General features: G+C 35.3%; 1 protein-coding gene across 27 annotated transcripts in view; it reads right to left on the bottom strand.

The window, feature by feature from the left end:
- Positions 1–25,941, bottom strand: part of zfh2 (Zn finger homeodomain 2) — a 2,927,436-nt gene that overhangs the window by 732,762 nt on the left and 2,168,733 nt on the right. For 26 of the 27 annotated variants that reach the window (XR_010947790.1, XR_010947791.1, XR_010947792.1 and 23 more), the window contains one exon: positions 5,492–7,540. Coding sequence is in view for 2 of the 27 variants with exons in the window: in XM_067757915.1 (XP_067614016.1) it covers positions 5,492–7,540 (2,049 nt within the window). In the remaining 25 variants the exon portion in view is untranslated. Of the gene's footprint in view, positions 1–4,960; positions 5,439–5,491; positions 7,541–25,941 lie in introns of those variants that run through there. The other variant, XM_067757916.1, reaches the window with a different exon arrangement.

The following is a 25,941-nucleotide window of genomic DNA, read 5'->3' as shown; positions in this document are numbered from 1 at the left end:
GTAGGATTTTCAGGATTAGCCCCTCCGTAATCTAGCCGGAGCTGGTTTAGTTGTTCCACTAACTGCTCTGCTGTACCTGGCAATTTACCTATGTGGTTTATAACCTTTGTTCTTCGATATTATTCAAAAAGAAGGAAAGTTCCCTCGCATAAATTATTGACTCTTTTAATTAATAAATCCCCTGCAAGATACACTGATTTAATACGTTTTTGCACATTTAGTATATGTTATCAACTTCGTAAGATATTTACCTATTCTTTTCTTCTTATTTAGTAATAAATTCCCTTTGCACCATATGAATTTTTAATTTCTCTTTTTGCCTTTCTAGCAATACACTTGTTTCAATGATATTATAAGAACTTTCTCAAAATCTTTTAATCAATTCTTTCGACAATACAATTTTTAAGTTTCCTTTTTAACCAGCATATTCAAATAGTCAATAAATTCTCAAAGTTTATTTACTTATTTTTCCTTCTCGGAATTTATAATTAAAATTTTCGTTTAAATGCTTTCCAAGTTTCAACGACTTTTTCTCTAATAATTTTCACTTCCTTTTTTCCTTTTACAAATTTCACAGTAGGTATATTTTACTTTTACTCTTTATTATTTTTTTTGTTTAGTTTTCCCTAAATTTTTAATATTCAAAAGATTAGAATGTTTCACTTTGTTACGGATATCTTAAAAACTAGTCTTACATAAGAGTCCAGCGCTGCATGTGGGGTTTTCGCTGCTTCGGTTTTCGTCCTTTTCCCTCCTGGTACTTGGGTACCTCGGTCTACTGCTTATTCCACTTCCTGGTGCCGCTGTAGACGGGTGGCCTTACTTGTTATTTTTTCAGGCACTTTTAACGTTTTGTTATATACGTCACTCGCGTGGCCTTGCGTTTTGGTTTTCAGGCACTACTACTTTCCGCCACTCGCGCTGGTCCCTGCTCGGGCGCCAGTTAACTTATTTCACATTTAAGTTTCCAAAAAAATATATTTTCGGGAGCTTAGCTCCTTTATTCATTCAACTTCAACTTAAGACTAACTTTACAAAATTTGTTATTACTTAAATCTAACTTGCTCTGCTACTCAGGTCTGCTACTGCCTCTGCTGTTGCTTTACTCACTTGCCGATTTCCATCACTTGTTGCAGATGGCCTTTTGCTGACGGTGCGCTTCTCATCAATTGTTGCATTCACATTTGCTTATTTCCGAGTACTCGCTTGACGATTTCCATCGCTTGTTGCAGATGACCTTTTGCTGCCGGTGCGCTTCTCATCAATTGTTGCATTCCCAATTGCTTATTTTCAAGGAGTCATATTTCCGTACGTGACTTTACTTTATTTACTTTTCTGTGGAATGTGGTGTCTTCTTGTATTTGTAAGCTTTGAATAAATATATTTTGAATGTGTGTCGTGCTAACATATATATATATATATTTTTGCAATTTTAGCCCCAATTTAACAGCTAGAAGCTTCAAATTTCACCGAATGCTTACGTATATAGCATGTATTGTTGTCTGAAAAAATCATAGAGATCGGTTGTATATATAGTATATATCTCATACAACCGATTGTTCAGATAAGAAACTTTTCACAATTTCTACCCCATTTTAACAGCTATAAGCTTCAAATTTCACCGATTGCTTAAGTATATAGTATATATTGTTGTGTCAGAAAATCATAGAGATCGGTGATATATATAATATATATATGATGGTATATATAGTATATATATATTTTTTTGCGATTTCGGCCCCATTCTAACATCTAGAAGCTTCAAATTTCACCTAATGCTTACGTGTATAGCATATATTGATGTCTTAAAAAATCATTGAGATCGGTGGTATATATAGTATAAATCTCATACAACCGATTGTTCAGATAAGAAACTGCGCAATTTCTGCCCGTTTTAACAGCTAGAAGCTCCAAATTTCACAAAATTCTTACGTATATAGCACATATTGTTGTCTAAAAAAATCATAGAGATCGGTGGTATATATAGTATATATCTCATACAACCGATTTTTCAGATAAGAAGCTTTGCGCGAATTATGCCCCATTTTAACAGCTAGAAGCTTCAAATTTCACCAAATGCTTACGTATATAGCATATATTGTTGTCTGAAAAAATCATAGAGATCGGTGATATATATATTATATACTTCATATAAACTGTCATTTTTGACCCTTTTTTACGGCTAGAAGCTTCAAAATTCAACAAATTTCATCAAATAGTTACGTTTAGGTCATATATTGTTGAAATACTTGATTCGTAGTCATAGTTTTTACACGCAGACCACAAAAAACCTGAAACTTTGCATCCTCCCACAAAGTACCTACCTATTTTTTATTTTATATTTATTTTGAAAATCGTTTAGGTATGTAGATCTGTTCACTATATATTTCTTATCTTATACATCCGATTATTCGGAGATTACGAACGGGATAAGATTAACAGCCCCATTCATGAAAGGTATGAAGTCTTCGGCACAGCCGAAGACAGTCCCGTCCTTACTTGTTTTATTTTATATTTATCTTAAAAATCGTTTAGGTATGTACATCTGTTCACTATAAATTTTTATCTTATACAGCCGATTATTTGGAAGTTACGAATGGGATAAATTTATTGTTCAGCCCCATTCATGAAAGGTATGAAGTCTTCGGCACAGCCGAAGACAGTCTCGTCCTTACTTGTTTTTCTTTATGTTATGACTCACGGAACATAGAAAATTGCTCAGTCGTATTAGGGGCGTGCCACGCCCATATTCAAACATTTGAATTTTTTCCTATTTCTTGTTAAAATTCCTCTTGGGAAGAAATATTGTTATAAAGCTCTTTTTTACAAAGATATACATAGCTTATTTTATTCATTCACGACCACTTTAAAAATCCTTAATATAAAAGTGGGTGGTCCTTAACCGATTTCTTAAGTTTTTCTTCAAAGCATTGCTTATAGTAAAGGCAAGGTCTCTGCTGAATGAAGTTAAAATAGGTTTAAAAGTTTTGATTTAAGATTAATAATATTTGAAAAATTGTCTTTATCACAAGTTGCCGGTGCCACGCCCATATTCAAAAATTTTTTGGAATTATGTTTTTCGTCATAAAACCAAGCCATCTACCAAATTTCTTTAACTTGACGATATTCATTTTTTAATCATCTCATTTTTTCCGTTTTTATAAATTTTCGATATCAAAAAAGTTTTCTGCTAATCGAAGTCTATATATACCTCGATTCATTTATACCTGTGCAAACAACCGTTATGTTACCAAAGTGATAATACTCTGTTGCAAAGCACGCTGAGTATAAAAATTAATGCAGAGGTTTTCTAAAGCGTTGTTTATACATGGAAATTTACTTTCGTTTGTTATATTACGCGAAATTTATAAATGTATGTTATTCAGGTAAAGGCTTATAGTGTTTTCTTTTCTTGCAAAAGTGTTACGCTTTTTGTACGCCGCGCTAGGTTTGTAAATATATTTTGTTCTGTTCTAAAAAGCAGGTAACTCCTTTACGGGGTATTTCGTTCTTTTGTGAAAATTGTGGCCTGCTCGCAACGCAAAAGCGTTACGCTTTTACCCTGCAAAAATTGGCGGCGTGGCAGTAAAACTCTGCTAAACTATCTGATCGTGACAATTTATTTTCGTAACTTCACATATTTTTAGTCGAAGAAAATTTAAATGAAGGCAATAATTGCTAATGAATTTTTATTATCATTGACAGCGCGTTTGTGAAAATCAGCTAATACACGGGGTAGCGATTTATGTTCTTTGCATGCACTATAAATGTTGAAAATTTTCTGGGGTAGGAGTAACTCTATTAAGGCTTTACCATTTACTTAGGCAACAATTTATTTCAGAAAAGAAAGCGCAGAAAGTGAACATTCTGATCTTTTCAGATATTTAGGCCATTCACCAAGTCGATTATTGTCTAATGGAGTTCCTTTTTATACACTAACCTAATGAAAACTACAATGAGTTGTATGTTGTACTTAAATACGTCCGTAAGTAGAGCCACCAGCAAAAAGCATTAAACCCTAAGTTTATGCAGCCGCTAATAATTTTATTGCTCCTCATCCTGTTTTTCGTAGTTTTTTTTCATAGGCTGCTGAATTATATTTTTTAAACATTTTTATATATGAAACAACAACAAAGCACGCATGACTGGTTTAAAATTATAACACATACATACGTTGCATACGACAAATTATGAATTCCCAAACTTAGTTTGCAGGAATAACAAAATTTTGCTAAGGAAACTATGGTTGGTGCTTATTTGATTTGCAGTATTTTCCCTTTTTTTTATTGTATTAAATTTTTCTTTTCTTAGGCTGATACCAATTTTAAATTCTTCCATCTCTTTACGTTGGGGAAATAATATATGCTGGCATTAAAAATTTATAATGAGAGCAGCTTGAAAATCTGCGAAAATTTTCCATGTATTGTCAACAGTTCCTAACACAGTTGACGCAATTAGATGATCAAAATGGGTTGGTAACGAAATCCTGTTTTTGCAAAATCCCGAAAGCAAAATCCTGCTTTTTAAAACCCTGTTTTTTTTAAATCCTGCTTTTTTAAAATCCTGATTTTTTAAAATTCTGCTTCTCAGAATCCCGACTTAGAAAATTCTGTATTTAAATGTAATATAAACAATGTTAAAGTGGACATGTCATTACTTTGAAAAGTGCGCACTTCCAAGAAGAAAAAACACAGGCATTTCAAAGTGGGATTTTTCAAAATTTGCCCCTACGACCCAAAGGGGGGACATCTTTCATATTTATAAACTCGTATAAAATTTACAAAAGGAGCTTATTTATGCGAAAACTCAAATACAAAGAAGGGAAAATGGAGAAATAATAAGAAAGAAAAGAAACATAATTAAAAAAAAAACAAGCAACTACGAAGAGTTATTAAAAAAAGGAATGAATTAAATCAACCAAGTTATTTGAAGAGAGTTGCAAAAATATTTCAATTTACTAGACTAAAATATTTACACACAAACACACATACATATATAAAAACATATTAAGAATAAAGTAGTTTATTTGATTTCTAAAATCGCTGTGTATGAGTTTGAATACTTTCGCTGCGTATGTCGGTTCATTTCGTTGTTCAGAAAGTTTATCTAAAGGGTAAGTACACTAAAAGCAGAATTTGTCAAGCCGGATTTAGCAAAAGCAGAATTTTGGAAAACCAGGATTTTGGAAAAGCAAAATTTTTGGAAAACCAGGATTTTACCTATGCAGGATTTTTTAACATTTTGTAGGATTTTGCGAGGTAGAATTTTCTAAAACAGGCAAACGTTACGCTCCCGATCAAAATATTGTTCATTGAAATTTAAGCAAAATTTTAAAATTAAAAAAATTAACCTTTACTTAATTACGAAAATTTGCATTAATTTTTAATTCCTCCTTTATTTTTAAGCAAGTTAGTTGATTGAGTGTCTATGATGAATATCTGAAAAAAAATCGGATGGACGCGAGCTATATTTTAAAAACAGTGCTACTTACTTGCACAACACGTTTCTTGAGATTGACTTTTTTAGCGATTTCCTCCAGCATTTTGCGACTTGGATTTGATTGATTTTGATAACATTCATATAAGAAATTCAATTGGTCCGGTAGTATTGTTGTTCGAAGACGTTTATTTTGCTGTTTTTCAGCATCCATCTTTAATTCTGTGTCAACATCCTCTGCCACTGAATTACGATTTGAATTTGAATTCGGGGACAGCGAAGGCGTCGCAACTCTTGTTACAAAACAACCACTGCCATCGGTACTTCCTTGCTTGCTTAAAATTATATTGGAATCAAGTAGGGTTGTTGGTGTATCTACGTGCCTAGAATCAATAAATTTGTTGAAGTTATTTACAGAGTTCTTTGTTTCAGTTGGTGATGTGACATCTGTTGGTTTCCTTGAAATTCTTAAGTGCGATTTAGCCATTAATGATGGGGATGACGATGATGATGTTGCTTTGCATTCAGCATTCAATACAATGCCTTCGATATTCAAACCCATGGTAGGTGTTGTCGTGTGCCTTTCCTTACTGCAATAGCTTTCATCGTATTTTTGAGTAGTACCAAAAATTTGCTCAGTGTCATCTACACAATGGTCGGGGCTTATAACGTTAATTCTGTTACTATTTATGCCAATTTTATTTTCTTCATCGATATCCTCATTGTCAATATGGTCATTAAAAGTATGTAGCGGTGTATTATTGCAGATACTAAGTTTATCAGTTCTAATCTTACTGCTTTCCGGCGTACTGGATACAATATTGCCCATTGGTGAATTTGATTTTTCATCCTTATTTAATGGTGTATTTGTGCATCGTACATTCGGTTCTTGTAATGCTACAGTACCGTCATTCGTAGGGTTATTCGAGGCATTTAAAAGATAAAATTTTTTCGATTCATTTAATTGATAAAATTGTAGAAGGAACTCCATATGTGGCCTGATCTCTCCGGAACTAACACCTCCCCAAATATGTGAGACATCCATTGGATGATGACGCATACTTTCTTGATAGTATTGATATAAATAATCATAACTATTACGCTTACGCAACTCACATTGGTTATAAAAATTTGCAAGGAAATCAATTTCTAAATCTGGTTGATTGGATTGCTGTTGCTGTGCATGAAATGACTGCTTAGCCTCATTGTTGTTCTCGTTCTGTAAAAAATATTGATACAAAAAATTGTATCTTTTCGTATTTGAGACGGAACTGATTCTATCAGCAATGGATGACAAATCAGCAACATTTGGAGGTGCTACGTAATTCCTAATCTTCTTTGCTGGCGGTGTGCCCTGCTGTTGAACTAAATATTGTTGATATTGGGGATGATGTGTGGCATTGATACCTGGTTGAAAACTTTGTAAGATGCTACTGAATGATTCATAGATATTGGGCACGTTAGGTAGCTCTGTAGTGAACAACCCAGTATTCACTAAATGTAGTAGTTGATGCTCGCGAAAATCTTCAAAGTTATTGAACTGTGTATTGCATTTACTGCATTCTAATTTGTGTTCTGCATTACTTCGTTGCAATTGAATTTCTGCGGTATCACTTAAGTCACGCAGTTGGCATGGCGGTGTAGGTGAAGATGATGAACTGAAATCGGTCATTGATAGTGACGATTTACTATACATTAACTGCGGCGATGTGTTGTTAAGTGCCATAGTACCAGAAATTGCAAAATCAGGGGAGTGTTGGGAAATGTTAAACACATCTTTAGCACCAGCTGCTGAAGCATTGAGAGCTATATGTTGACCTTGCTTCTGTTGCATGGAAGAGTTTATATCAATGGAAGAATTCGAGTCCTCAGAGCTAATATTTTGTGCAATTTTGGCAGCGGCCATTTGCGCTTTGGCGGATTTTTTGTTGTTTTCCTCTTTGAAACAATGATTCTTTTGATGCCGTATCAGTTCATAATATCGCTGAAAAGCTAAATTACACTTCTTACAGGTATAGTTGATATTGTGTTTCTTTTCTTCTGTTTCATACAGTGAATTATTAGGCTGATTCTCGTAGATTTTACGCTGTTTTTGCCGAGCATTCTAAAAACAAAACATAAAACCTGGTTAGTATCTACATACAATTACATTGTAGTAGGCTGTCATCTATATTATTATTATATTAGAAACATATAGGAATCAAAATAAATTGTATAGAATGCTTGTCTACCTATCTAACTCTCACAGAACAACCTAATAAAGACGTATTGCGTTTGTGTAACGCACAAAAAGCATAAACTTCTTTTTATGCCCTAACTGATATAAGTTAGCGTTGTGACAATGTAAGACATGTGCAAACTTTAAACTGAAAAGTGCAAAAATGGAATGTGTGTTAGCTTTTATGCAGTAAACTCATACCCGTGGTTAATATTTTACAATCAAATCAGTTGGATCTTCTTTCGTGCAGAAAACAAATCAAACGGATCATTCAATTAGAAAAGATCATCGAATGAAAGCGGATTCTGGAATTTATGAACTTTTGACAGATTCAAAGTCGATTGCTGAACACCTAGGATTAGAACAACAAAAACCCAGGACCGTGGATCGTCAAAAACATCGCTCGAATCATCCTGCTTCTGATGACGCTCAATTTGGGAAGATATCACTTTTAATCCCGTATTTAGATTCATTTGTCTCCTCACTGGAGCAAAGATTTCCTGAAGAGAACTTGCCAACGTATACATTTTTTCACTTGCATCCAGCTAACATGTTGAAAATGAATTTCCAAGACTTCAAGAAAGCAACAGAAAATTTTATTCAGTTTAACGGTCTTACAAGTTTTGCTGCGGATGCCGAATTGTGGTATTTTCATTGGAAGGACAAAAACTTAAAAGCTGAAGATCTTCATAAGTTAGATTTGTTTGATGTCTTTCAAGAAACTGAAATGTTTTATAGACGACGAAGCTTGCTTTGTATATTGCTATCGCATTACCTTGTACGACAAGTTCAATAGAACGGACCTTTAGCCCGTTGAGAAGAGTAAAGACTTCCCTCAGCGATGGCCGAAAATCGTTTGAATGGTAAGAAAAGTGATGAAAATTCCAAAGTTATTCTCAGATTGTAATGATGAGTATGATTCATTTTTTTAGGATTATGCATGATGAGTGTACATAGGAAAATAGTCAAGGATAAAGGAAAGGATATCGTACTCAGATTTCTTGTATAATTCACTGCTTCTTGTTTCTTGGTATTAAATTGGATGGAATTGCGCAACATGACCCCGACAGACGTAGAGCTTAGTGATCAACCGACCTCCCCACGGAATACTTGACGGTGATACCGGGGGCATAATGTACTCAGACAGTAGGAGGTTTATTGCGGTTAAAGACCCACACTAACTTTGAGGCTTTCGATGCTTCTTCCTCGCAAAAAAAAAAAATTTAATTAGATTGCTACCCCCCCCCTTCCTTCCTCCCCCTGATTGTTCCAAATCCTACGCTACGCCCTTGCACCTCGCACAAATATGCTCCTCAACAGCTAAACCCTCTTTATTAACTGTAGATGCTGTCCAGTCCAACACTAAAATCATTTCCACAGCACTTTTGATAGCTGCCGTCAACACGGAGTGTAGTTTAAAAATAGGGGTACAGCCGTCCCTCGAGCAACCTTCTTCCATACTTAACCGAAAATAACTTACAAATCTGCAAAATAACTTCATTAGAAGCTGATCATTTGTCACTTAAACGGTTTCTTACTTGGTGTTTGGTAGTTCCAAGGGATTTGAGTGATCATGCGAATTATTTCCGTTTTCGCGACATGTCAATTTTGTCACCAAAATTTCGTCGTTATAAAATAAATTTAATATTATTTAATTGATATCCATTTTGCTATTAATAAAAAAATCACTTTTGCAAATGCTTGAATTTCCGCCACAAATTGATCAGCTGTTCGTTTATCTGCCAAATCATCACTTTTTTAGGTTGGCAACATCAACCCAACTTCAACTGAAATAAGTTGTAATTCGTAATACCAAACAAGAGTTGAGTTGTCTTAAAGTTGAGTTGTTTTAATTACAACCAAACTAATTTAGTTGTAAACGGTAATAGGGGCATCAATTCCGGATGGTCTCGTACAGCACTGCGTAGAACTGAGTGTATCAGCCAAGGTCTATTTTAGAGTTAAGGATACAATGTTAATAGCTTACCGCTGGATCACCAGGGTCTTGAGATGGCCACTAAAAAGTGCACTTGGGTATATAGCAAATGTATTATACGCGTTTATTGAAAATATTTATATATTTTAAAAATTTGGGAACTCAACTGATGTGTGTATCATATGACATTAAGCTTTTGGGCAAGTATGTGATTTTTTATTCGAAATATATATAACCATGCTCAGGTGCATGCGTTTTCCTCGAAACACTTGCACAAATAATTGTGCTTAGTGTAGTGAAACTTATGCACACGAACATGTCCATACAAGCTTTAAGTTAATAACTGGAAAAAAGTCAAAGGACAGATGCTAGTTTACAATATTAGATATACAACATAAGGATATTCATCGACATTACGAAATTGTTTGATCCTAGTATAGAGCGAATATCATCCACCACCAATCTGAGAAATGCACAAATCTGCTCGGACTATTCTGTGATTACAGAGAACATAAAAAGCAACCAAACAACACATATATGTCCTCAGGTGAGAAACGAGCAGAGAATCTGTGGAATCTTAAAAATTGTTACCGGAAATTCAATAATTGACTTTATGTTTTTATTTCTGAAGTTGCAGGAAATGTAAGTGTCGTTTTTGAAAAAAAAAATCTGCTCCAATATTTTCTGTTCACAGCACAAGGGTATGTGCATAAATATTTTATAAACAAAGCACTGCATTCGCTTTATTCAGCACACGCATGGGCTGTGAGCTTAATATTTTTTTAATTGCACACAGCAGGTGTGCATCAGCGAAAAAATATAAAAATATGCTGCCTATTTCTGTGCAAATGCGAAAGCTTGACAGCTTATTTATTATTCTTACTTCCGTAGATGTTATTGAGAAGAAAAACGCGAAGTAAATTCATACCATAAAATTGAATAAAAAGTTTGGTGAAATTAACCTTTTTTAACAAACATTATTTTGGTGCTAAATTTTGCTTCAGGTTTGTTAAAAATAAACCTCATGAAATATTGGGTTAGGTTAGGTTGAACTGGCCGGTCCATGAGGACCTCACATAGAGTGATTGAGCCCGTAGTGTTACCAGAAGTTTGTTTTAACGACCAAACTGAAAACCCCATCAAAAACCAGGACCTATGTTATAAAATAACTCCGTTCTCTTGGCAAATACTAGAAGCTTCCTAGGACTTAAGCCACTTGCTGCTTCTAGATCTGACAGCTGTATCACTCCTAATAGCTGGAGTCTTGGCCTGGCAAGTGCAGGGCATGAGCACAGGACGTGCTCGATCGTTTCCTCCTCCAACCCGCAATTCCTACATCTGCTATCACTGACCAAGCCTAATTTAAAGGCATGTGACGCCAGAAGGGAAGGCATTGTCCAGTCATAATACCCGTCATGAGTCTACAGTCCTCTCTTTTTAATGATAGAAGCTATTTTTTAGGCTAAGGTTGTAAGACCTACACATAATTTTCGACACTTTACAGCCCCGCGCTTCAACCCACGCCTTTCCCGCTTGGTCGATCATGTGCACCTCTCGCCTTCGCTTAATCTCGCCCAATTTAATTGGGACGCCTATGGAGCAAGCTTAAAGGGATGCACCCTTTTTAGCTAGTTCGTCCGCTTTTTCATTCCCATCTATTCCCATATGCCCTGGGACCCAATATAGATGTATTCTTCTCCCTGTCCCGATTCTCTCCAGATACTGCTTGAAGTCTAACACGCATTTAAATGCTGTGCTATACGAGATTATTCCCTTAATTGCTGCTTGACTGTCAATATAAAAGCTAACACGGTTGCAGCTTAAGCTATTCTCTTCCAGGGTTTCTACTGCTTTGGTTACGGCTAATATTTCCGTTTGGAAAACGCTACAGTAATCCGGCAGCCTGTAGGATCTGCTTATTTCCCGATCAGCAGAGTATACCGCAGACCCCACTCCTTGCACTACTTTGGAACCATCTGTGTACACATGTATTGCCTCGTCCGCCATTTAAGCACACTTGCGCCAACCGTCTTGCGACCGATGACGCTACACTACTATGGCCATATGTTCGGCGCTCAAGCTGCCCCGAGGCACCGAGCCTGGTTGCAGTTGTTAATGCTATGTTCTTTGTTACCAGGTCTACAGGTGGAATGTGCAGAATGGCATACAGTGCAGCCGCCGGGGTTGTTTTCAGATGCTAAACATCGATAGTCAGCATACCCCCTAATTTCTTTGAGGTATGTTGTTTTTTGTGTGGCTTTCCACCAAACAAGAACTCCATAGTATAGAATAGGGCTTACAATCACTGTAAAAACCCAATGAGAAAGACTGGGCGATAAGCCCCACATACACCCCAGCATTCTTTTACATGCATAGAGTGCCGTTGAGGCCCTCTTCACCCTCTCCTCCACGTTGAGCTTCCATGAAAGCTTACTGTCTAGGATGATTCCTAGATATTTTGTGCAAGGTTTCCCTGTAAGGTCGCCCCTCCTAACTTAGGTCTGGTCCAATTTGGGACCTTGTACCTCTTTGTAAACAATACTATATCCGTCTTCTCCCCATTGACTTTCAATCCGAAATTAGATGGCCAGGTATAAATATCCCGAAGCGACCGATCCATCAAAGAACTAATCGTTGGAAGGCACTTTCCACTTATGACAATTGCAGCGTCATCTGCGTAAGCCGTAAGTTTTACGGGTCTCTCATCGAATCGCCTGAGCAGTTGGTTGATGACCAGCGTCCACAGCAGAGGTGATAGCACCACTCCCTGCGGCGTGCCCTTGTCCACTGGTTTCGTGGCCTCGTACAATCCCCATTGTGATGTAATCTTTCTGCAATTTAACATGCAACGATCCATCTGATTAAGGCAGGATGTACTTTAATGTAATTAAGACCATCCATAATCGCCCATTTTCCAACATTATTGAAAGCCCCGGCAAAGTCCAAGAAGACTCCTAGAGCATACTCCTTATATTCCAGGGATTTCTCTATGCTTATTACCACCCTATGCAATGCGGTGTCTACCGATTTGCCTTTGGTGTACGCATGCTGTGTTGTGGAGAGCAGCTTTTCATCCACGTTGGAATTTATGTACACATCTATCAGCCTTTCAAAGGTTTTGAGCAGAAATGGAAGATGTGGAACTGACCTTCCTCGGTAGGCCGAGATACTGTAAGTACCTTCCAATCCTGTGTCGGTATGTTCGGATTCTGATTCTGCAGAAGTCGCAGTGTATCCTCCGACTTCATCACGCATGGTATCCATATCTTAACTTTTGGTACCGTGGGGATTTGCGCTTTATACACCACCTCGAACCGTGCGCTCGTGCCTTGCCTTTGGAAGTTTGGAACCACTTCCTCCAGCCACCGCAAGCTCGCGATGTTGTCGCAAGCTATCATCTTCGCACCATTATACCATCCCTCCGAATCAAATGTTAGAAGGGGCTTACTTGGTTTTTCCTGCATCATCTTAAGAATTAAGCTAATAAGCTTCTTTCCACAGATCTCCACCTTTCAGTAGTCATTTGTCCGAAAGGACTGCTACGATCAACCAGCACCACAGTCAGTGACTGCTTTGCCACATCTCTCATCTTCTCGGGAAAATTGGGTCTCTTCTGCCTCTTGAAAGCAGGCTTCTCGCCTTCCACCCAACGTTGCCTCTTAATTCTGCCATTCGACGCTCCTTCCTGCTCGTACCGGTTGCAGAACAGAGGGTTTCTCGCAGCATTTAAAATCCCTTCGACCTACTTCTACCGTCTCATGGGCCCATTCCAAGCGCTCGATCTCCACTTCTGTTGGGTCGACCATTGCTCCCAAGCGTTCTACAATTCTTATTGCTGCACGGTACTGCGAGAGAGCTCTTTTACTCCGTCTGCTTCGTACCTTTCTGCACTCTTCTACTCTGTTTTCATTTGTGTGCTTCTCCAACAGGGAGTTCATTGAATCAGCACTACTCTCGCTCTCCGAACCCGACGCATCGCTTAGTGCGTATCTGTCGTCCTTGGCTTGCGACGCCGAATACAGCCGAATTTATCCCCTGGGTGCAAATCGTCCAATAGTCACGGTCCGCATAACAACCTGGATTAGGGGGTTGGAGGTTCTTGGTCACCGACATCCCACCGCCCTCCTATGAGGCGAAACGGCATAGATTTCAGTCCTAAACAGCTCCGCCTCATAGTCGGGCGCTATGGAGTTCGGCTAAGCCCTCACACCAACGACCCTAGTGAGGACATGAAATATTACTTTGTTTTCAATATTTTATACATACTTGACATATAGCATATCTACTCTTAATGTTTTGTTCGAGATTTAGGAATTTTAAAAGATTTAACGTGTAATATTGCAAGTATTATCGTACAAAACTAATTATCGAAACGCAGAAGATTTATTTTAAATCATCATTAAATCTGCAATCATTTGTATGGCAACCTATAGTTCATATTTATGTAATTCGTGTATGACAGATAATTTTTGATATTTTCAAGTTTAGATTCTTATCGCCGAACGCGAGTAAAATAAAAAATTTATCAAAATAAAATTTTCAGGAATGTTTTTGTTATGTAAAACATGTGAAAATATATGTGTTTAATTCGAAAATGTATCTTTATTTTAGCTGAAAAGCTTCATAAAATGTGAAACTGTGCATGTGGATCCAATTTTAATTTTTTGCAATATGAAAGGGAATAGAACTAGATTCACCTTCGACAGTTGTATCAGCCAAGGTTTAGCTTAGAGTTCAGGGTACAATGATAATGGATTGTCTCTGGGTCACCTGGGTTTAGATATATCCACTAAAAAGTGCACTTGGGTAACCAGAATATTTATAAAAAATTTGAGAAGACAATCTAGGTGGTTGCCGTATGAAATTAAGCTTATGCGTAAATATGTGCTTTTTGAGTCGAAATATTTATACATATGCTAACATGCGTGCGGTTTCTTTAAAACAATTGCACAAAAAGTTAAAAGACATTCCTAGTTTACTATTGAACACGTTTTTCCTAAATATAAAACATTAGGCGATTCATCGACGTTACGAAATTGTTTGATCATAGCAACCGGAGAAATGCGCGGATAAATGCACAAAACTGTCATGGGACGCTCTATATCGGCTCGGGCTATTCTGTGATTAAAAAGAAAAAAGCAGGCAACCAATCACCACATATGTGTCCTCAGATGGTAGACGAGCAGAGAATCTGTGCAATCTTGAAAATTGTTACCGAAAATTTAATAATGGTCTTAATATTTTTATTTTAGAAGTTCCAGGAAAGAAATGTGGGTGTGGTTTTTGAAATAAAAGCCACGTACACTCTGCTCAAATATATCCTGTGCACAGCACAACCTAATTTTTCTTTCCAAACACGACCTAATTTTTCTGACATATGACTTCAAGTTCCCATATACTTTGACTTCATATTCATATATTTGCTCACTTTATGAAAAATACGTACCAATCGTGACAAAATCCTGTAAAGCTCGAAAGCGCCCTTGGTTTAACAACTATATCAAAGGCCTATTCAAAGACGCAACAAGGCGTATCGTAACTAGAAACGGCTAAAATTTGAAGAAATTTGTAATGTTTTCAAAGCTCACAGAAGAGAAGTAACCAAAGCTGTCAGATCACAAAAACTCAAATATTATGAGTATCAGTTTGGCACTGCGATATGGTAAAAAAAAACATGGAAGCACATCCGTGATATTGGTATAGGCGTTAAGGACAATGACACCGATGAACACATAAATGTAAATGAGCTGAATGAAAAATTTGTTCAGCTATCTAATTGTGACAGTAACGTATGTATTGATAGGTCAGTTCTTAGTATTAAGTCTAATGCTACTGGTCTAGATGGTATTCACCCCAAGTTTTTTAAGTGCTTACTTCCCAAAATTTTGCCTTAATGTTGGAAGGTGGGTAAAGTAGTCCAATAGTGCAATACTGTCGTTTCTGTCCAAAGTCCTCGAACGTTTAATGCATGTCCAAATAAATTATTTCTTAAGTCGTAATTCCTTTATTAATTGGAACAAGTCTGGCTTTAGAACCAACCGCAGCTGTGCAATTGTTCCATTTAAGATATCTGACGATATTAGACTGAACATAAATAAAAACCTCGTAACGGTTTTGACGCTTTTGGATCACTCAAAAGCCTTCGACACTGTCAACCAAACCATCCTCGCCATGAAGCTCAAAAACTTGTTCAATTTGCGAGCGTAAACAAGTGGGCCTGTGATAATGGGTTACTTTTGAATCCTAATAAATCCCAGTGCATAATTATTTATAAGAATATTCTTAAATATGAAGACTTCAACAAAGTTATGTTAAATAATGCAGCTATAATATTTGTAAACACTGCCAAAAAGTTAGGAGTTATTTTTAATGGAATTTTGACTTGGAATAACTACATATCGAGCCCTTCCCGCAATTTAAGTGTAACCAAGAAAAATACAGACATTAGTTTTTTGCTGAAAACCGATAATTTTGCATGATTTGAATCATCTTACAAATTTTTATAATAGAGAATAGTACCGTTATCAAGCTAAATCAAAAAGAAATTTTAGTGTAAGTGAATTTTGAGGTTTGTTTCCTTTTTATGTGACAGCAAATTGCTACTTACCTCAAAAGTGCTTATCTGTGGTATCTTACGAGTAATGTTTATTTTCACTTTTATCCTGTATATTTATATTGTTCACAAAAGCACTTGTTGCAATTATACTTTATATGCATGATTTAAGCAACAATTTTGCAAAACGAAAAAAATATGGCTGAAAACGAAAATATATATTTTACTTTGATACAAATCATTTCTGCTTAAGTTCGTGAAATCTAATAAAATTGTTTTAGTATTTTAATATGGAGCTTTTACAAAATAATGTGATTAATTATTTTATATTATCTTTAAAATAAAATAACAAAACTGTGTTTTTATACCAATGAACGATCAATAATAACTCACTGGTGCCATATAGCGAACATATTCTGGGGAATTAGAAAACGAGATATGCGTTGGAACAAGAGGGTGCAAGAAGAAAAGAAAACTTCCTAAAATACTTCGGGGTAAAAAACGAAAGCTGTATGAAGTTAAACCAAATCCCTGCGTAGGTAAAAAGTGTGTAAACAAGTGTTGTGAAAAGCTGAGTGAGCAAGATCGGTTGGTGCTAAATGAATACTTTTGGAGCTTATGCAACAAGATACGACAAAGAGATTGGCTTCTATCGTGCATCGGAAATGCGTTCAAAGGAGAACATCAGATAGCCTTAAAAGTAGGTGAAGCTATGCACATTTCATTACCTATAACGAAAAGCGTTTTAAAGTTTGTCAGCAGTTTTTACTGAAACCACTTAATATTTCCCAAAACACGTTAATATGTGTTAGAAAAAAACATAAATCTTCAAATACCTCTTGCCTGACAAAAAAAAGACCTTCTCCCCATAATAAGTCTGACGAAATAAATGTGGCTCTTTTGATATCAATCATTGAACACCTACCAGCAGTTCCTTCCCAAAGAAAAAGCAAAGAGAATGGGACGTATATCTGCGCCAGCTTCGACCTTCAGGAAGTATTAAATACACCACACGGAAAAAGCATAAACCTTTTCTATTCAAGAAAATATGATTTTTATAATGAAAGCGTTTAGGAAAACGGCACAAGAAACGGTAATTGCTTTTTATGGGGTGAATCGGATGGAAAACGTGGATATAACGAAAATTCCAGTGCAATTTTCCAATACTTAAATATAGTGGATGAAAGGAGGACTCATTCTGATATAAGTCTATATTGTGATAATTGTGTTGGGCAGAACAGGAACAGAGCTATTCAAGCAATGATAATATATTTCTTAGAGAAGGCTGATAACATAAAACACATTAAATTAACTTACCTGTTGCCTAGGCATACCATGATGCCCGTGGACTCCATACATAGCAATATTGAGTATTTTATTCGCTATAGAAATGTTTGGGCTCCAAGTGAATGGTATACAATTATTTCGAACGCAAGAACTATACCATAAAATTATAAATGCATTTCAATTCATAGTTCGGATTTTAAAGATTGGAAAACCTTCTCTCAAGCTTTGCTTGCAGCTTCAGTTAAAATATCATTTACGTCTTTGCGTTGCGCTATCTTCGAAAAAAATTCTCCATTGGTTAAACTACACTACGGTTATTTTAACGATAGCGAAAAAAAGGTATACGATCTCAGTACAATTGCGCGGTCAAGACGAAATTCTCTCATACTTAGTAAGGGTCCTCTTACCTTGTATGATCACTTCTTTCACATTTCATCTTCAAAATATAACAACCTAAAAGCTCTATGCGAAAAGAATATCATACCAAAACAATTTCACTATGAATATATTAGCTTATCCCATACTGGAAAGATAATAGATACATTGCCTGAGACAGACGAAGATGACTGAATTATTTTGTTTACAACAATACTTTTTAATATATTGTGTTCAAATTTGGAGTTGTATAAGTTTCCTTTAATTTGAAATGTATGTATATACTAAACCATTAAAATAAATACGCCTTTAATGTGACCCTATGTAATCTGAAAAATTTAATTTAATAACTTAAAATTTAAGGTAACCAACAAAATAGTGTTTGGAAAGTGAGCCAACATGACAGCAAAACAAACGTAAGTACAGATAACAGGACTTTCGGTACAGTGTGGTCAAAAACCGAAGGTCTTAATTGTAGGCTCAAGAAATATTTTATACACATACCAAATTGCATGATAGTAGCTATTTTTTGTCAGAAGATAATTACAAAAAACCTTCTACTGTAAAATTTACTTTTTGTTGGTTACACTTAAATTGCGGGAAGGGCTCCATATATAGTGCAATAAGCAGGGTATACGGCATGCTACGTTCACTTTGGACCATCCAACATTTTACCTTAGTGCAAATTCCACTGCTTTTAGATAAATAATTTATGTTCCCTACCTTGATCTATGGATGTGAACTGTATACCAGTTGTGATAGCCTGTGCCGTAATCAATAACATCGCTAGATATGTGTACGGTGTTAAACGTCATGAACACATATCTGCTTATGCCATACAACTATTGTATCATTCAATAAAACAATTGATTTGATATTAAAAGATTTAATTTAATTTCCAGTTGGCGTGTGTGCACAGCTAGATTGTTCAAAACGGAAGTCTATGTCTTACAATTGGTGTACTAAAGTTATCGAGCTATCGAACTGCACACTAATAATACATTGGTAATATTATATAGATGCGTTCATTTTAAAGATGTAACATAATAGGAATATCTTATAGTATGTGGCTTTTTTTTAATTTTTAATCATCATGAAAACTATACAGCTTGGGAGGAATAACTAGACGTCCACTTCGTGTTTGATAGTATAGCTGTGAACTGCTTGTGCCTGCATCCATGGCCTCATCTCTTTCAACAGTATTACTAATATTTTCAGGTATTGTAACTGACTCATCGTTACTTATTACCTCCCGAGTCACAGGCATACTATTTTCATTTAACGAGCAGGACGGCGCTACTGATTCTATCTCATCATTCCGCTCAAGCTGCGGTGTACATATTGGCAAATTTTCATTACACTGACTCACGCCTTCTTCAAATAACATTTCAGAATCACTTTCACTATTCTTACCTTTTGCTATAAATCTTCGTATACGTCTAAAATACTAATGATTATTATCTTTTATTACATACGATCTTCCATTAATATTTTGCACTATCTTGCCATAGTACCATTTTTTGTCAGTTTTCTTAAATATAATTCTATTGTAGTGTAAACAGCCAACAATTTAATACCAAATATTTAAATCAGTCTAATATGCTACCCTGCTACAAAAATAGTCTAAATGTTCAACACATAAATATGCATTTGATAATTAATGCTGACATAGCCATTAAAACAGGTGTGTACAACACACAACCAAACAAATTTGAATTCCAGCAAATTTGCAAGGTATGCATTTCCCATAGAAGTCGCAGTTCAACACAGATGTGTAGGTACATATTTTGTGTCGAGTTGTATGTAGGTATGTAAGTATGTAAGTTACCGGCAGCCTCCACACACAAACCTTACCATAACTGTAAACAAAATTGATCTTTCAAATCAATTCATGCTGCGAACTGAAATCGCTTCTTAAGTAAGCACAAGCTCGCCTCTTTGTTATTGCAGCTGCAAATTGTAAACAATTTGATATTGAATCAATGATTCAAGCTACCCAAAAATAGTTTTATGATTCATATTTTTTATTGTAAGAATAAAAAGTATCCTGATTTGTTTACTTGATCGAATACTGGCGCATCGATTCAGATGTAGCTTAACTAGAGGATTGATGGAGTTTTCCATCAAATAGAAATTGATATCTTTATTTCAACGCCAAGGTATTTCACTATATGATGAAATTAGAATGTAAGCAAGTATTGTAATCCTATAAATAAGAGAAAAATGCAAATAAAGTTTTAGTTTTTGAGTAATCGTCAACATACTTGAATAAACTCGGCCTCAAGGCCTAAAATAAAAAGTATTTTTTTAAAAGGTTGAGCCAAAGGCCACAACGTTAATTGGCGCCCAATGTCGTAAGGCACGAAAAGTAGTGCGAGTGTTCGCGATTTAAGAAAAAAAAGGATAAAAAAATTATCCTAGTGATGAAATAATGAAAATTTTGGAAAAATTGGAGCAAGAAAATAGTGGTTAAACTTTAATTTAAATAATTTTTTTTTAAAAAGAAAGAAAAAATGGCAAATGATAACGCCTTAAGTGTCGATTTAATCAGTAGATTAATAGCAGATATTACTATTTCCTTAAGAGAGGAAATTGATCGGTTGCGTTCTCAATTGGAGTCTAATACACAAAGTGCTACTGACTACAGGGCAGAAATAATAGATGAGAATGTTCAATGTCAGGAATCTCTTGACATAATAAAATCTTTGCCAGAATTTTCAGGAAAATTTAATTCCTATGTCAGCTGGCGTGAAGCAGCTCATAATGCTGAGCTTATATGTTAGGAAGAGTAGAAGATACTTTGCTGCTCTGACTATCTTGAGAAATAAAATAAACCATGATGCCAATGATATTTTAACAAATCATGGCACAGTTTTAAATTTTGATGCGATAATTGCACGTTTGAACTTTACCTATTCAGACAAACGTCCCATTCATATAATTGAACAGGAATTGGGTGTCTTGCGTCAAGGCTCAATGACTGTAATTGAATATTATAATCTAGTCAAGAAGAAGTTGACATTACTAATAAATAAAACAATAACGACGTATGGTAATGGTGCAGAGATAACTAAACAATCGAATAAAAAGAATAGGGATCAGGCCCTTCGAATATTTATTACAGGATTAAATTTGCCATTAAGAGATATCATATTCTCATTGAATCCTCAGGACTTGCCAGATGTTTTGGCAAAGGCTCAAGAACTTGAGTCTAATAACACTGGACCACGAATTTCAACTTTTTCTCTTTACCAGAAACGCCGTTATGAAATTCGTATGTAAAACCACCCCCTGATTTCGAAAATCGAGTTCATTTTTGATTCTATGGTACCGTTTTTGAGATATTTGCAATTTACCGTTATTCGAAAAAACCAAAAAGATGGCTCCATTTAATTACGTACGGGTCAAGCAATTGCAAATAAGTTTACAGAATCGGAAAGACGATAAAATTTTCTATAAATGCATCATACATTGTTTTTTGCTCAACCATACAGTTTTCGAGATATTAGATCATCATTTCAGATTTTTGTTTTTTTTTTTATGAAAAAATATGAAAAAAATTACTTTTGCGATGGCAGCATTCCAAAACCACAACTTTTTTTCCAAATTTTTTTATTTACGTAAAGCCATGTTTAATTAAAAAAAAGATAAACTATCACCGAAGAAAATCGATGCAAAACTACGTAAGTTATAAGCGATCAAATAAAAATACCCAGGTTGCGCAATTTCAACGTATACCTCAAAACGTATGTATGGTATAAAGAAGAGTGAAATATCTAGCTATGCTCTGTTTCTATTTAGTTAATTTATTTATGTTTGTACTATATTCTAACAATCTTTATCTTAATTTTATTTTACTATGTAGTCGAAATAATTATGTGTTCGACTTTGACGCTTATTCAGTTTAGGATCGGTTTCTCTTATGAGAAACCAGCAGTAATCACCCATCATTGCGACGTCCCAGAATCCTTGATATCAATTTTCAATTAATTTCATTTGCTGATGAAACCTTTCGCCATGTTCATCACTTTCGTCGCCAAGATTTGCCGGAAAAAAGCTCAAATGTGAGTGCAGAAAGTGAATTTTTAACGACATATTTACGCCTGGAAAGAAAATATTAGTTAGGTAAACAAGTTATAGAATTTTGGGAAATTAATTTTAATAGGCCTTTAATATGTACCCATTTTCGCTATATTATTATTTAAGTCATTCACTATCTGCTCGTAGTTAGGGCTTTTGTGTCTACCGAGAAAAGAGGCAACGACCTTTTCAAAGGATTCCCACGCTGCTGCCTCAACTGATGAGAGTAGTCCTTTGAATTGATTATTGTTGATCAACTTTTTTATTTGTGGTCCGACAAAAATACCTTCCTTTATCTTGGCTTGAGAAATATCTGGAAAAATTGTTTTCAAATAGTCGAATGCTTCGCCTTCTTTGTCCAAAGCCTTAACAAAGTTTTTAATGAGACCGAGCTTGATGTGTAAGGGTGGAAATATGATTTTCTCTTTCTTGACAAGAGGGGTGTATTTGATGTTATCCACACCAACGGTAAACTCGACTCTTTCCGGCCAATCCTTTCTGACGTAGTGGTAGTTACGAGCTCGGCTATCCCACTTGCAGAGGAAGCTGCAGCGCTTGGTGTAGCCACTTTGTAGACCGCATAGCATTGCAACGACTTTGAGATCAGAACATATTTTCCAATCATGCTCTTCATATTTGATAAATTTGAGTAGTTTTTGCATTTCCTCGTAGGATTCCTTTGCATTTACTGCATGTGCGATCGAGATAGAAGGTGTTTTGTTACCAATATAGTATAGCCTTCAAACTCAGTTTATTGCTGTCTATGAACAATCGCCACTCTTTTGAATCATATATTTGACCTAACTCTTTGAATAAACCAGCAATGTCGTTGCAGTAGCATATACTGTCTTTCTTGGTATAGTGTTTGGAAAATGGTTCGTGACGAGTTCTACAATATATCAACTTAACATCGGATGATACAAATTTAAATTGTTGCATACGAGAAGTGTGGATCTCGGACTTTTCCTTGGATAGTTCCAAATCTCTTATCCAATCATTAAGTTGTGCTTGGGACAGAACGTTTCTCTCGTTTCCCATGCGAAATTCAGTACAACTTGATTCCCCGCACTCAGATATTACTGTTGACAATGGAACTGGATCCGCAACTGCCGTTGAATGTAGTACTGGTAATGTCACTGTAGGTACGCTGGCATAGGTTACTCTTCTTGATCTTCCAATGCTAAGTACTTTTGTTTGACAAATATAACACTCTATTGAATGGCAAGTAGGTTCTCTCCATATCATTGGTATATCAAATTTTATTTGTTGTCCTGATTCCGACTGAATCAATTCTACTCGACACAATGTACACAAAGTGTTCGGTGTCCATGGTTTTTCAGCATTCTTAGGCTCAATGCCAAAATACTTGGAGTATAAAGTTTTGATATGATCTGAGAACACTCGTCGTCGCCTTATGATAGTATATTGGCCACACATGAAACAGAACATATCTGGATCGTTATTACACTCAAATTCTCGCGTTCTTTTACTCATTTTATTTATTTTTTTTTAATAAATCACGGTTTTGTAATTTGACTTATTAACTGAACTATCTCCGGCGAGCCTTGCAGATGTTATGAAGTTTAAGGGCGCATTAACTCATATTTATACTCGGAACAAGAATAAAATTGAAAAAATCAAATTTTACCTAGACAGAAAAGTTTCTTTTTATACGAAGCCGTGAAAAGAAAATACTACCTGCTTTATATGTAGGCTTTAAAAATTTTCTGTGTCTTATAATTTTGAAAATCTACCTGCATACTTACCCATAAGTGACGGAAATACATGTTTATAACTACATGCCTACAGCAGGTTTCGAACCCAACCACTCTTCCTTTCGATGCAACCACTCTACCTACTATAAAACAATTCGAGTATTAAAAGTACTATTTGATTTATTTAAAGAAAAAGTATTATCATTGCTATGGTGTTATTCGTTTATCCGGATAATATCCCATTTGCACTTTATACCTTTTATATATGTATGTATACATACATTGAAGTTGCGCAACCTGGGTATTTTTATTTGATCGCTTATAACTTACGTAGTTTTGCATCGATTTTCTTCGATGATAGCTTATCTTTTTTCTAATTAAACAGAGCTCTATGTAAATAAAAAATATTTGGAAAAAAAGTTGTGGTTTTGGAATGCTGCCCTCGCAAAAAGTAATTTTTTTCATATTTTTTCATAAAAAAAAACAAAAATCTGAAATGATGAGCTAATATCTCGAAAACTATATGGTTGAGCAAAAAACAACGTATGATGAATTTATAGCAAATTTTATCGTCTTTCCGATTATGTAAACTTAACCCGTTCGTGAGATATACGTAATTAAATGGAGCCATCTTTTTGGTTTTTTCGAATAACGGTAAATTGCAAATATCTCAAAAACGGTACCATAGAATCAAAAATGAACTCGAGTTTCGAAATCAGGGGGTGGTTTTACATACGAATTTCATAACGGCGTCTCTGTTAATTTTGGCCGTCGACCAGTGTAATCAAAGAGTTAGGTTCGGACAAAATTTTGCAAACGAAAAATCAAAATTGAAGCAAGATCATACAAGTAATAATTTACGCTTTCCTCGGCGAACAAATTCCCCACAATACGTTAATACTAAACCTAAACCCATGGACGTAGATCCATCCACTTCTAGAATGTTTAATTGAAACTATAATTACAGAGGTCAACAAAATACAAATTTACAAAATATTAAGCCAGTAGCGGCTAACGTAAATACAAATTCAAACGGTTTTCAAGCTCAATGTACACATGGAGTAAAGCGCACAAGGGATAGCAATAATAGTTTCCGGCCGCAAGAAAAAAATCAAAGGGTAAAAAATCTAAATGAGGATTATTTTTTAGAAGAAGAGGGGACGTCCTCCCCTACATCACAGTCCGAGATGACAGAATAAATAAAAAATTGAAACCTCTTGTCGATACAGGAGCCACTTCCTGCTACATAAAGCAAGGAGTATAAGATAGAAATGAATTAGCCATTTACAAAAGGGGTAAAACGGTAAATGGTTTTTCAATAATAAAATATTATCATGTAATTCGTTTGTTTGGAGTGGAACAGGTTTTCTATGAGATAGATAACTTGGAATCAGATTTGCTCCTGGGATATAATTTTTTGAAAAAAATGGAAGCGCATATTGACTTGCGCAAAGGAAAAATAAATTATAAAAATATAGATGATAAAGATAATGTGAAAAGAAGCATTAATATTAACTTTAGTAATGATAGTGTTGCAAATCTAAACCCCTTGGGACAAGAAAGTCCTATGGGTCCCGCCGAAGTTAATACCGGAAAAACAAAAAAAGAAAGTGAAACAAAAAAGATTAAAAATTCCTAAGGCGCCCGCCGAAGTTAATTCCGGCAAAACCAAATTAAAAAATCTTAAAAAGGCAAAAACGCCTAACATATGTGAAGAATTAAACCCCTTGGGACAAAATATGCCTAAGGCGCCCGCCGAAGTAATTACCGGCAATAAGATAGAAAAATGTGTAACAAATAGTGAAATATTAAACCCCTTGGGATGCGAAAATCCTAAGGCGCCAGCCGTAGAAAATACCGGCAAATTAAAAATAAATTCGAAAATCAAAATTTGAACAAGGTACAAAGGCCTTTTAGAAATTCAAAAAATGAAATAAATCCTAAAAAGGATATGCAAAATATTGTGGAACAAAAAGTTTCTACAAAGCCAGCCGATGATTTTACCGCCAACATTATATTAAACAAATATTTTATTTCGTTAGGACAAAAGGATCCTAAATTATAAAAAGAGGAATTTATGGGAAATTCATTTGATAATTGTTCTATAATAACTGAAAAAGATTCAGAAATAGCTGCAGTGCTCAGTGATAGGAATAATGACAATGAAGAATTGTCAAATTTTAAAAAATATGTGAGAAATAAAAATAGTGAAGAAAATTTTGAAACATTGAAGAGTGAAAGTCAAGATGAGAACCTTTCGGAATTCAAAACCCAGATAAAAGAAAAAATTGCTAAAATACATTCAAGAATAAATACAAGCTTTCCGTTTATGACCAACGTA

This window comes from Eurosta solidaginis, chromosome X (assembly GCF_040869045.1).
Source record: "Eurosta solidaginis isolate ZX-2024a chromosome X, ASM4086904v1, whole genome shotgun sequence".
NCBI lineage: Eukaryota > Metazoa > Arthropoda > Insecta > Diptera > Tephritidae > Eurosta > Eurosta solidaginis.
Note: the sequence above shows the minus strand (reverse complement) of the source record. Positions and strands in the feature narration are given on the sequence as shown.